The sequence below is a fragment of the Colletotrichum graminicola genome (genome assembly GCF_000149035.1).
Source record: "Colletotrichum graminicola M1.001 genomic scaffold supercont1.17, whole genome shotgun sequence".
Taxonomy (NCBI): Eukaryota; Fungi; Ascomycota; class Sordariomycetes; order Glomerellales; family Glomerellaceae; genus Colletotrichum; species Colletotrichum graminicola.
Genome location: NW_007361021.1, coordinates 561149 through 574777, shown reverse-complemented (window position 1 = coordinate 574777; position 13629 = coordinate 561149). Strand labels below are relative to the sequence as shown.

General features: G+C 54.4%; 3 protein-coding genes across 3 annotated transcripts; all 3 read left to right on the top strand.

The window, feature by feature from the left end:
* Positions 1 to 2057: 2057 nt before the first annotated feature.
* GLRG_05224 (Ras family protein) lies at positions 2058 to 3143 on the top strand (the record flags this gene model as incomplete). Its single annotated transcript, XM_008095909.1, has 5 exons — positions 2058 to 2125; positions 2299 to 2326; positions 2460 to 2657; positions 2740 to 2874; positions 2985 to 3143. 5 exons carry the CDS (start codon positions 2058 to 2060, stop codon positions 3141 to 3143), a joined length of 588 nt encoding a protein of 195 aa, XP_008094100.1.
* A 3317-nt stretch (positions 3144 to 6460) lies between these two features.
* On the top strand, positions 6461 to 8322 carry GLRG_05223 (impB/mucB/samB family protein; the record flags this gene model as incomplete). The annotated part of the gene is made up of 3 exons (XM_008095908.1): positions 6461 to 6520; positions 6632 to 6929; positions 6995 to 8322. The coding sequence occupies 3 exons, from the start codon at positions 6461 to 6463 to the stop codon at positions 8320 to 8322; spliced, it is 1686 nt and encodes a 561-aa protein (XP_008094099.1).
* Positions 8323 to 10854: 2532 nt separating this feature from the next.
* On the top strand, positions 10855 to 13515 carry GLRG_05222 (uncharacterized protein; the record flags this gene model as incomplete). Its single annotated transcript, XM_008095907.1, has 3 exons — positions 10855 to 11806; positions 11896 to 12747; positions 12800 to 13515. 3 exons carry the CDS (start codon positions 10855 to 10857, stop codon positions 13513 to 13515), a joined length of 2520 nt encoding a protein of 839 aa, XP_008094098.1.
* Positions 13516 to 13629: the final 114 nt, after the last annotated feature.

Here is a 13629-nt window from a genome sequence, read left to right as displayed (position 1 = left end):
CCGGTGTTGCATATCTCGCTGCATCTAGTGCCTGACCCTAGACGTTGCGCTGTAGGGGAATGACATGTCCTGGATAGGTATAACCCGAACGAATAGGACTGGCAGGGCTGGGGGGTCTGAGGACAGGCGTGTTCTGCATCGGATGCTTGGGTGAGGAGGATAACTGAGAGTCTGAGGCCTTGGTCAGCTCGACATTAGAGGCTCTAGTCGTCACTTGTAACCTGCATTGCGAGCCTGGTCTGGTCACAGACACCGACCGATATTGCAGATCAACCACTATCGGTGCCAACCTCCCTGCCTTATCGCATCACTTTCGGCTTCCACCTCAGCCACTTGCACCTCGTTGTTCTTTACCAACGACGATCTTTCTGATTGCCAACTCAGCGAGTCTGACCGAGGTACAGTATCCCTCCCGGGAGTCTTGTTGACGGCTGCCGTTGCAGCTTGCTATACGAGTGCAACAGTGCAAGCGAGCAAGCGAGCAAGCAAGCATTGCCAAAAGCTATCGTTATTCCTCCCACACCCTCCCAGACCAGCCCGTCATAGTGCATATCGGAGCATGGTTTAGCGGGCGAGATTCCTACAAGGCCAGCAGGGCAGGGGCCAGCGGAGGACGCAGTAGTGGAAGTTGCCAGCCAATTAAGAGGTCCAAGAGTGAGGGAACACCCCCAGAAACCGACCCCCGCCCCTGTATCCGTAACGGCCCCTTCCATCCAAATCGCAATTCAATTCGTCTTGTTTGGCTGCCTCAGGACAAGAATCCCCTACCTTAATAATGAGGACCATATGCGCATCTCACTTACTCACCTGCCAACCGGGACAGCGAAAGTACTGCATGTACGGTTCCCACAGCAAAAGGATGCCTGGTCTTGGTACGCTAGCTTACGAAGAGGGAGAGAAAAAAAAAACTGCCGGCTCCCTCTCGTCACATTCACTGGTCGGACAACCCCGTCTTCTCGTCTCTGCCAGTGAGGCCAGTCATAGGCCGATCAAAGTCAATAGCCAACTGAGCCTACCCTGCTGCCCAGTCCCGTCACCGTTCAGCTGGGAAGCACACACCATTGGCTAGGCCACTACTAGGTACGTTGAACGCACAGCCCAGCAGCAGGAGGTACCTGACGTTTAACATTGAGGAACCCGCTATCAGTAGCACGGCAACATCTAACCCCCCCCTCTGCCTTGCCTCACCTCACCTCCAACTGAATCAAAGGTACCACACTAGATACCTACGTCGGTTGTACGGATACTTACCTCATGTCAGTCAATGATGCTAGCCGGCTCGTACTTGCTGTCCCTACCAACTAACTATTGTCTATTGCCTGCTCTGGTTTGCTTTTCTCGTCTTTGCTTTACTCTAAGATGCTGTTCCTCTCTTGCTCTTATTTCGACCTCTATGCCTGTCTGCCTGTCTGCTTGTTTGTCTAGCGTCAATAGTGACGGGAAGAAAATCAACAAATCCTTCTTAGACGCCGCGAAGAAAAAAAGCCCGGACCACCTGTCCTGCACCTGCGTGCACCTGCAACCTGAACCTCCATCCAAGGTACCTACCTACCTGAGGTACGGATACCTCACATTGCCTTACCCCCCTAGTCGCCTTTATACGCGGTACCTAGGCTCGTCTGCGCCTGCACCACCCTGTCCACCATAGTCCTGCCCAGTCCTGGCCTGGCATTCTCTCGTGCCTCCCCACCCCCCAATCTTTGTCTCCCTCTGCCACTAGGTATTGCTTCCAGGTCTCCCGCTCTCTCGCTGGTTCCCTTCCTTTTTCTCCCCTTCCCGCCTCTTCTGACACCCCCCCAACACAAATCTGCCCTGCTGTTGCTTGCACGTCGTCAAGTGAACTCCACCCAGAAGGTACTACTGTGACCTTACCTTACTTCTACCCATCCCATTCTCTTCCACCTTCAGATTCCCCCTTCCGACGCAGCTCTTCCTTCTCCATCTCCCACGTATCTGCCAACAAGCTCAACCTCGTCGCCCGACCGCATCGCATCTCAATCAGCTCTCCATCGCAACACCTACACGACCTCTCTCGCCCATTCACAACCACAGACATCATGGCTGAGATCCGCCGTAAGCTCGTCATCGTCGGCGACGGTGCCTGCGGTAAAACCTGCTTGTTGATGTGAGTATTGTCCCCGTCTTCTTCCTCTCCGCCCACGCCTACCGCCCACCGCCTGGTCTCCAGCGACGAACCAATCCTGCATCGTCGCATCGCCAGGAACCCCCCAAAACAAAAAAACACGGATGCAATCTTGCATCTTCAAAGGCTTCATCGTGCTGACTTTTTCTGTACAGCGTCTTCTCCAAGGGCACCTTCCCTGAGGTAAGATTGCTCTCTCCTACGCCGACGCGGCCATCTGCCCCCTGTTTCCCCGACACGAAACTAGGCCTCCTATAACAAACCCGCCTATCATGAATCCGTCTCCGATCCTCAAATATTCTGACAACTAATTCAGGTCTACGTCCCCACCGTCTTCGAGAACTACGTCGCCGATGTCGAGGTTGATGGCAAGCACGTCGAGCTGGCCCTTTGGGATACCGCCGGTCAGGAGGATTACGATCGTCTCCGCCCCCTTTCCTACCCCGACTCCCACGTCATCCTGATCTGCTTCGCCGTCGACTCCCCCGACTCCCTGGACAACGTTCAGGAGAAGGTACGTCGGGACTCTAAATTTCGGGCATTGTCCACTGCTCTCGATATGCAACATTCGCTAACACGTGCTCTTCTTCCTATAGTGGATCTCCGAGGTCCTGCACTTCTGCCAGGGTCTGCCCATCATTCTTGTCGGTTGCAAGAAGGATCTCCGCTACGACTCCAAGACGATTGAAGAGCTGCGTAAGACCAGCCAGAAGCCCGTCTCCCCTGAGGAGGTAAGCTTATCCGTTCCTATCGGGGCATCGGCCGCGTCAGGCGTCGTCCCTAGATGCTCGACGGCCTCCCGCCTCGGTTTTACGCGAATGCATGCTAACAACATTTTCAGGGTGAGGAAGTCCGCAAGAAGATCGGCGCCTACAAGTACCTCGAGTGTTCCGCCAAGACAAACGAGGGCGTCCGCGAGGTGTTCGAGCACGCTACGCGCGCCGCTCTGCTCTCCCGCAGCCGGAGCAGCGGCAAGAAGCACAAGTGCCTGGTTCTCTAAATGCCCTTTGGGCGAACTTCCCAAACCCCTTTCTCCCTCTTCGACCACAGCCCCCATTTGTAATCATCAAGGTCCCGGTCACCATGATCTTTTCCCAACTCTTCGGATGAGAAAGTGTTCCTGGTGGGCGGTCTGGAAGGCGGGGGCAATATCTGCCTGCATAGGTTCTCGGAATTTGGAGTTTTGCTCAACATTGTGTCTCATAACAAACCTGGCACCATATCGATCGGCGTGTCACCGTATCTGGTTCTGCAGGGGGTCTTTTACTGAATCTATTTCTTTCCCTGCCGAACGGTGACGGGGAGAAGACACCAACAGCTGGCCACGACCCTACGAGAGGTTGCGAGGAAGTTGAGATTCAACCATGGTTGTCTCTCTTATGGTCTCTAGGGAGGAAAGGGCTTGGTAGCTGGCGTGACTGGCAGCTGCTGGGCGACGATGGACAGTGAGTTGACTGGTGACTTCGGGAACGGCGGAATGGCAACGGTTGATTCTCTAGCTGTGGAAACGGCGTGTCTAGCCCTAGTATTGCAACCAAGCCCGGCTGCATCATAAATCTTGTGTTTTTTTTTTCTCTCTTGACGCCTCGCAGCTTTAGACGAAGGAGATGTTTGCTGGCCGCGTTTTCTTCTCTTGTCGATTCTCTCAATCCATGTCTTTTGGTAACTTAAATTATGTCTCGCCGTCCCTACCGTGCTGGTATGCTATGATGCCTCGCAAGATGTACGGAAATGAGTCGTTTGACAACACCCATGGCCCGTTCCAAAATTCCGTTAACACCGTCATACTTACGTATCAGGGGTTGCGGAAGATGGGATGGAAAGAATACACTAGCCAAGCACAATGGCTTGCGCAGCTCGAGTCGCGACAGTTATGCTGAGGTAACCCAGACAACATGGTAATAATAGTGTTGCTATCGAGAGGGATGTATTGCTATAGTGCCCATGACTCCTTCCGTCTTTGGTAGCAAATCGCGTATGATGGCGCAGAGTGGCGATTCTAAAGATAGGCAACCGGGCATATTGGCTTCTTACGGGGAACTTTGGGGTAGACATGGCTGGCTAGTGAGGTTGGCCGACAGTGTCACGTTGATTACGATGGCCCCACCCCGTGATGTTGGGGATGGCCCTGCTTCAAGAGAAGCAAGAGGCCTAGGGGAGTGCCTCACAGATGGCTGGTTTGTTTGTTTGGTTTGATTTGTTCTTGGGCGGACACTCTGGGGAAGTGTGTTACGCGCCCCTACCTCTTTGCGTTTCTACTCATCCAACCGCCATGAGGTGGAAGGTCATGGGCAACCAACGCTCCAGATAGGCAGGAGGAGTTATGTTTCAGAGGAGGGGGGGGAGTTGCCGGCTGTCCGTGGTTTCCCGTCTGCCCGTGCGTTTGATTACATCGAAGTTGCTTTGAAGGAATGTGAGGGGTTCTCCATCCGATTCTCATGAGGCCCAATCCTCTTTCCGTTATCTCATCTCAACTCCCTCCACCCCGGTTTCCCGGGAATTCAGGTTCAGGTGACATTATGTTGCCCACCGAGACGCGATACCATGAGGGCGTTTAGGCAGGGCAGCTCTGTTGGAGGGGAATGCATTGTTAGCAGATTCGGTCAAGCAGGAAGGAATGGGGAGGACGAGAGAGAGGGAGAGAGAGAGAGAGGTTGCAGAACTGCCGGGAGCGAAGACCAAGGTGAGGTGAAAGGGCTAAGGGAAGAGGGTGAGGTTCGATGAGGCGAGGTAAAGTGAGAGAGAGCAAGGCTTACAGCGCCGCAAGCCGAGCAGGTCTTGGAGGTGGCTGCAGTGGCGGCGCCGCACTTGGGGCAGGCGCTGGTGTGGGTGTTGGTGAGGGGCTGCATGTTTGCGGTTTCTGGCGATGTTGTTGTACTTGGAAGCTTTGGCGAGGCAGGCTGAAGGTTTGGAGAGAAGATGAGACGGAGAGAGGAAGAGAGGAAGAGTCAGAGGTCAGAAGGGAAAGAAACAGACGTGGAAAGCGGGGTTCTTTTTATTTGTTTCTCTACTTATCAGCCGGCGCGTGCGGCCACGAGACGGCCGTGGTGGGCTGTTCTTAGGTTGGTCTGCCTTATTTTTATTTTTGTTTTCGTTCTCATGCCGCTTGTGACCAGCGCAGAGAGCTACCACACGCAGTCATGCTATGTACTTGTGACCCTCTACTTGCCCGCGATGATGGTCCACTGCTCGTTCGTTTGCCGTCGTTGAAAGAGGGAGGGTGGAGGCAGGTGGGATAGGGAGGGGTGGGCTTGGACGAGCTTACGGACGGGCTGTCATGCGAGATAGACGCCTTCTCGTTGGCTATGACGGCACAGGATGGGGAGAAGGGGGTTCCCACAGGCCTACAAGTACCAAGACGCTTGAATCCGTAGGAAGGGGTTGTCTAAGTAGCGGGCTGGGCTAGGTAGGTCGGTGGTGCTTCGGCAGAAAAAAAAGAAAGAAAGAAAAGGCCGCCCTCTTCTCTGCACTAGGTTTTACGCTTGGGGCGGACGGTGTTGGTTAGTTGCTATACGTTCGGGATGGGCCTTGGAGCGATGTTTGCCGTGCGTGTGCGCTGGCGTGTATGTGGGCGTGTGGGCGGGCGGTGTGTGATTGAGGAGGCGTTGGAACTGAACAAATGAGGCAGATTTATCGGATGGACTCTAGTCGAGCGAGGTGTACTGTACTGTGTGAAGTAATGCAAGCTGAAGGCTGTCCAATGAAGAAGTGGCTTGGTGACGAGATGCTCGGTAGAACCCTTCTAGGCATCTGAAAGTAAGGCGGCATGGGATGCATACCTACGGGAGTATTGGCACCGGCGTTGGCCGAGAATTGATAAGGGCTGTTTCAAGCGTTCTGCAGGATTGACGAAAGACGATGGGACTGGGGGAGAGATATCTGCAACGAAGGGATCCGCCCCTCAAAAACCAACCGTCTTTTCAGGGCGGTTGTCTTGAGACGTCACTTACCTACTCAGGAAGGTTCATCCTTTCGTACGTATCTGCCACGGCGTACTGGCCAATGCGTGACTTTGTGTAAGAGGACAGTAGCGACCTTCCTCTTCGCCCTTCGGAAGCGGCCACCGGTATGGGCGGGCTTGTTGGTCGGGTGACTCGGGCGTGAGATAAGCTATCGTTTTCCGAACCCCCCGTGCGTTTCGCCCAGGCCGCCGTGCGCTGGCGACAACACCACCCCATCCCGGATCCTGCATCCGTCCCAAAACAGCAACCAGCTCCCACAAGGGCCGGAGTTGGTGGGGGTCACATTTTTCGATCCATCGCAACTCCAGCCTGAAAGACTATCGAGAAAGGGCGGTTCCAGGCCCCGAGAACAACCATGGATTTACCCAGAAAACGGGTCCCTGGGAGGAGGGATGATAGGATCATACTCCACTTCGTACGTCTGTCCTTAGGATTCACGGGGCTCTCCCGACGCTCCTCTCATACAACGCTTATCTAAAGCTCAACCCGCGACGATGACTTGCCCAAACACTGATGCCGTGGCCAGGATTACGACTGCTTCTATGCCTCGGTCTACGAAAACCGTGACCCGCGGCTCAAGGCACTGCCGCTAGGGGTGAAGCAGAAGAACATCCTGGCGACGTGCAACTACGTCGCCCGTAAGCGCGGCGTCAAGAAGCTCATGCTCATCGTCGACGCCAAGAAGCTGTGCCCTGATCTCGTCATCATTGATGGCGAGGACCTGACGCCGTTTCGGGACATGAGCAAGAGGCTGTTCAGGTTCCTCAGGGGCTATTCATGGAACAACAAGGCGGAGAGGCTGGGTTTCGATGAAGTCTTTATGGGTGTGTGTGTGCCGCCGTTGTTCTTTTTGGCAGTGAGAGAGTGCGTATTGCTGACGAAGGGACAGACGTCACGGATATCATCGACTACAACATGTTTTGCATCAATAGGGCGTCCCTGTCTGAGTCGTTTTTTCACCTCTCCAAGCAGGATCCCGAAAATGGCTTCATCTGCAACTTGACGAAGGTCGCCGGGTGCATATACGGGATGACACCTGAGCCGGGTGATCTCGAAAATCCCAATTTCGTGCGGCTTCTTCTAGCGAGCCATCTGGCTTTTCACCTGCGTATGAAGCTGGAAGAGGACCTCGGCTTCACAGCGTCTGTTGGAGTGTCGACAAATAAGCTCCTTAGCAAGCTCGCCGGTAGTGTGAACAAGCCGCGAAACCAAACGACACTGATGTCGGTTGATGATTCCGTCGTAGCGGAGTTTATGGACACACATTCTATCAGGAAGGTCCCTGGCATTGGTTTCAAAACCTCCCGTGTGTTGGAGGGTCGTTACTTGTCAACGCCTTTGGGACCCGACGATGCCGACAGAGAAAACTCGCCTCTGAAAGTCCAAAACGTGCGAACGCATCCCGGAACATCACCAGACGCCTTGGAGAAGCTCCTGGGCGGTCCCGGCTCCGAGCGCGGCGTTGGCGAGAGGATTTGGGGTCTCTTACACGGCGTCGACGATAGCGAGGTCAAGGACGCAAGCGATATACCGTCGCAAATTAGCATCGAAGACACGTTCAAGGGATTGGAGAGTATGAGTCAGATTGAGAAAGAACTGCGCAAGATATCTGCGTCCCTAGTGCGGCGAATGCGAACTGACCTTCTGACGAATGACGACCCTATAGAATCAGGCGGGCAGCGGTGGATCGCGCACCCCAAGACCCTGCGTCTGTCGATCCGTTCTTGGCCAACGGAATCGACGCCAAGCTTTCAGCGCATATCCCGCTCTCAGCCCCTTCCCAACTTCATCTTCACCCTCAAAGAACCTCCCGAGTCCATCGCGGAGCGGCTCACGAGTAACATCCTACTTCCTTCAATGAAGAAATTCTACCCGCCAGGCCACCAGTGGAACCTTCAGCTCATGAACGTATGCGTCGCTAACATGGCGGCCAGCGGTAGCGAGGCCAGGTCTGGCGTCGGTAGAGACATATCGGTCATGTTTAGGAAGCAGGATGACGTGCTACGACAGTGGAGGATGGATACGGCAGTTGTGGAGGACGACGACGAGCAGTGGGCGTCGGAGGACGACGTCGAGAAGGAGATGGAGCTCGGAGAGTTTGACGAGGGGGCTTCCTGGGAGGACGATATGGTCACGGCGAGGTGCCCAATCTGTGGGCACTGTATACCGCCGTTCGCGCTGGCTGCACATGCGAGGTATCATGACCTCGGAGAATGATTTCTTATTTCGTCGTGGGTAATGAAGGGGTTGCTGTCGACCAAGGAGGGGTCGTCTTGAAGGTGCCAGCACTTGTGGTGGTACATGTCCAAGCCAGGGTCCGAGTCCTCTGAAAATGTCTGGGAGGTCCAACTGTCGGTGTCCGAGTCTCTGCCGCCGCGACAGTAGTCCGAGTCTCTGTTGTCATTGCAGTACATGCAATTCTCAAACACGGATGGTTCTCGGTGTTCCTTCTCGGTATGCATTGCGGCAGTCGATCTGGCCGTGAATAAACTGGCGTCATACACTGCGGCAGTCGATGAGCATACACTGGCTTCTTGAAACGGTGAGCTTATATGACTAGTCTGCGTGCTTGCAACTTCCGAGTACATGACGCTAGGGATATCGGAGGGGGCGTTGGAATGCAGGAGCATAGGGCTGCCGCTGTTGATGTAAGTTTTCGTGGCTTGGGGGCTAGGTATCTTCTTGTGAAGGCTCCGGCCGGGCTTGATGCTGGTGAAGATGGCCTTTACCTTGGCCGTAATCTCGGACCAGCGACCGCGGATGCGAGTGGTAAACTTACGAGCCATGACGGGTGTTTGGGTGCCCGTTGGTAGTAATCAGGGGTTGTGCTGGCGGCGGTTGCGTTAAGTGAGTATTTTGATGCTTTAATCTCTATGATACTTGGAGATAGTGTTTTTCTGTGAACATTCTAGTGGAGATTGCCGCTACGTACTCGAAATATATATGCGGACGGGGTCCAACAGAGATATAGGCTTGTGGTTAGTGGCTTAGAATAGTTGACCTTTTCCATGGTTGAGGACTACCATGATCTGGTAAAGTCTAAGTTGATGTGTATGGTCTTTGGATGATGGGGCCATCGAAATTCCATGAAATGGAGGACATAGACGATGAACAATGAAGCGTTTCCGAGTGGATGGATGTAGTTATAGCAAGTGATGCGACAGAGTCTTGGTCTTCGACTTGCAAGGCGAAGCTCAGACTAGCCTGTTGGCGATGACAATGAGAGCTCTATCAGGGCAACAGGGAGACACAATAATACTTATCTGAGACAAATTTTTGTTTTCAATCATTCGGTTTAGGTTCCATCATGTTAAAAAATGGCTATTGGACATTCATGCCCAAGGACGCATGCTCTAGACACCATTCCTGCTTCCGATGGTGAAGGATCAGTTGGTGACCCGGGAAACCTACTTTTTCTGGAGTGTCCATTCTCTCTCGCTGCCATACTTCGACTCTAATCAGGGAAGCGCAGAGGAAGGGAATATGTTTATTTGCTGTTTAGACGAGATTACTAGGTTTCTGTTGTTTCGGGCCTGACATATCTTGTCGAGCCGTTGACCAACCAAACACTGCTTCAAAAATACCAATAAGCTGAAAGCACCATTGCCGTAATACATGAACTATTCATGTATTAGATCATGTCCATAATTGCCCAGATATGTTAGAAATATGTTAGAAGCAGCGACCTCTTTCCGACAAAGTGCCCTGCCTGTGAGCATGGCCAAAAGAACTTGGCCGGTGTTACATCTTATGAAACGTGACGGGCACAAGAAACACCATAAAGGAAGGGAAAAGCAACCAAACCAGCGCTAGACTGGTTGCTGTATCTGACTGCTTGACTGTGTAACATATGAATGGCTTATCCATGTATTGGTCCAAGAACCCGGCATATAACTCGCCTAGAGAGAGACGGGTGCTGACGGAAAATGAAAAGACGATGGATCTATTTACCAACCATTTAGAGGAATAACCGAGAGCTGATATCGCAATCACACCCTCTAGCTTTTGGGACCAACTTAGAGTTGACAGCGGACGAACGAGGCGGAGTCAAACGGGATGGGACATGCTATCCCGCTAACTGGGCCTGGGCTTTGTATGTATTCCTTGTCGTGACGGGAAACCAGGGGTGCAAGCTCTGGCCAACTGGAGCTCCGGCTTCCGGAACAGGGCCGAAAATCCTTGCATTAGCGCATCTGCAAGCATCCGCGAGGGTTGGCTTGGGTGCTTGGATGGGGGCCGCACGCGGGAAGGCAGACGCTGCTAGAGTCGTTCGTTGTCAAGGCAGCACCTGCCAATCAGACAGATTCAGATGATCCCCCGTGCTCACCTTCTAGTGTACCTAGGTCGGGGCTTATCGATAAGATCGATCCGTACCCCAGAAGCAGCGTCTGTGACCCTGCAGTGACGCGGTGTGGTGCATCACTGGGTGCAACTTGACAGCTGACGTCAGGGGTCTGAGATGGGCGCAGCTTCCCGCGCGACTACAAACACGGCTCACGTCCTGCGTCCCTCACATCGTTGATGCCATGTTGAGTGTTTGCTCTTCAGCTCTTACTCTTTGTTTCCGCGTGTGGAAGTAGACACAGATACAGACAGAAATTAATCTGGCCGACATATTCACCGTTGCCTCGTTGCTGTACCTAGGTATCCAATAATAACCAGCAGTGCTTTGTGGCGCCTTCACCTCGTAGTCAACCTGCCTCCTTCCTTCCCGGTCAGTGGTAGCCGCTCCTCAGAATATCGCCCAAAATGGAACCCGCGCGCGGCTCCTCACCTTCCCCGGCAGTACCTGCCGCAGGGCAGGTGCCAGTTGTGCAGGAGGCAGCGACGAACGTATCACCTCACAGTCGTCCACGGAGCACAAGCACAGATACCCCTCCTGACGCCAGCTCTCAACCTCCTGTCCCTGATTTCAACCCAAAGCCCGATCCCAACTCTGAACACAACATCGACACTTACCAAACGGACAACGACGAGGATCAGTACAGCTACACTTATTCTGACGAGGAGGACTTGGACGCGTCCTCTATTTGCTCCTTCGAAGAAGAAGAAGACGGTAATTGGGATCGAGACCCAGACGACGACACCATGGCAGGCTCAAGACGCCACCACAGCCAGCGCCGCCGTACTCCGACGGACCTAACTGGCGTCCTCACTCTCGACGAGAAGAATGAGCTTATCAGCTTGGTGAACAACATCCTGGACAGCATGCAGGACCAAATCAGCAACATCTTCCACTCCCCTCCCATTACCCCCGCCACGGCTGAAGACCCCGGCAACTCGTGGCTGTCCCTCTCGCTGTTAAAGAACACGGCAAACGCTATCACTCAACCTCAGAGCATTGCTGATAAGGAGAACGCCCGCCCTTCTTCGGCTTCAACCCAGCAGAATGCCGCAAAGACGTACAACAGAGCCCACGAGATCGTCGAAAAGGAGGAGAAGGAGGTCATGACGCCTCAGCTCCAGGAGCTCAAGAAGGAGTGTCTTGTAGTCTTCAAGAAGTGGCAGGGCAACGTCCTGACCCGCGCCAAGGATATCTCTGTCAAGGATCCCGAGACCTCAACCACCCCCGCCGGCCGTGGTGGCCGGGGTGGTCGTGGGGCCCGTGGCAGTCGCGGTGACCGTGGTATGCCTCAAGGAGGTCGTGCCGCCCCGCGCGGCCGTGGAGGCAGAGGCGGTTCCCTCGGTGTCAAGACTGGAGGTAAGCTTCTCCGAGCCGCTGCCGCTGCCATAGGCTGAGTATCCATGGCAGCAACCCTCCTTCTCTTGCAGCCTTGTTGACTTCCATAGGCTCACCGGCTGCACGCCGACCTGACGAAGCTGACCCCTGGCTTGTTCGACGATTTCCTCCTACTGTCACGCCTTTGACTTCTCTCCCCATCGAGCGACGCAAGCTTTTGCTTCACACCGTTCTTCTGCTCCTACTGTCTTTGGAGCAGTACACGTCCTTCTCCCGCGTTTTCATGCTCAAGTTGGCCTCCTCGCTTCATCTCACTCTTCGCATGTTTCAGGAGGATGAGGTTCGCGTCGCCCGGGGTCTCGGCAAGACCGTACAGGAGGTCAATGCCGACGATGTTGTGCAGGACAAGTCTGCCGAGAACCAGTCGTCTAGACGCTGGAAGGTCGGCCTTGCTGGTGCAGCCGGCGCTGCCGTCATCGGAATCACCGGTGGTCTTGCCGCCCCGTTGGTCGCCGCTGGCATCGGCTCAGTCATGGGCGGCGTTGGACTTGGTTCCACCGCCGCCGCTGGCCTGCTCGGAACTCTCGCACAGAGTGGTGTTGTCGTCGGCAGCTTGTTCGGCATTTATGGTGCCCGCCAAACATCCAAGATGATGGACCAGTACGCCAGAGACGTTGCCGACTTCGCCTTCCTGCCTCTGCACGGTGATATGAAAGACGAGTACCGCGATGCCAAGGAGATCCCTCCCAAGGACCGACGCCTGCGCGTTGTCCTTGCGCTCAGTGGTTGGCTGACCCAGAAGGAAGATGTGGTCAACCCCTGGCGCTGCATTGGCCACCAAGGTGAGGTATACGCTGTGCGGTGGGAGGTTGCCAACCTTATGAATATGGGTAACTCGCTTGAGACCGTCATCAAGAGTACCGCCTGGAGTGTTGCCAAGAAGGAAATCATCACGCGGACCAGTAAGTCTTTCGACCTCTGAACCCGGTACCACATAAGCTGATTGTCGTACAGTCTTTGCCAGTCTTATGTCGGCCATGTGGCCCATCGGCCTCCTCAAGGTCAGCAAGGTCATCGACAACCCCTGGAGCGTCGGCATGGTCCGAGCTGAGAAGGTTGGCATGATTCTGGCCGAGGCCATCAGCCGAAAGGTGCAGGGTGATCGACCCGTCAGCCTGATCGGCTACAGTTTGGCTGCCCGAGCCATCTATACGTGCTTGATGGTGCTTGCAGAACGCCGCCAGTTCGGTCTCATCGAGTCGGTCGTCATGATCGGTACCCCAGCACCATCAGAGAGCCGTGTCTGGCTCGCACTGAAGAGTGTCGTTGCAGGCAGACTTGTCAATGTCTACTCCGAGAACGACTATATTCTCGGCTTCCTGTACCGCACCTCCAACCTTCAGTTTGGGGTTGCCGGACTGCAGCCCATTCAGGGCGCCGAGGGCGTAGAGAACTACGACGTGAGCAGCATGGTTAGCGGCCACCTCAGGTACCAGTACATGATCGGTACCATCCTTAAGAACATCGGCTGGGAAGACCTCGACTATGCGCAGGTTGAAAAGGATGAGCAAGTCCTCAGGCTCATGGATGAGAAATACGGTCGCGACAAGAGCCAGAAGCCGCCCTACGTCGACATGGACAAGGAAGCCGAGCACATCCAGGAAGAGGTCAAGCAGAAGAACGACGCCAAGCTCGAATCGACAATGAGCAAGATGAAGATCCAGAACTAGGCTACTACGAAGTGCATCTTGGCTGAGTTGATCGGTAGAGTTATCGTTAGGCATAAGCCACTATTATTGGACGCGATGGACAACGTGGATAATGGACGGACTTTTGCTACAGAA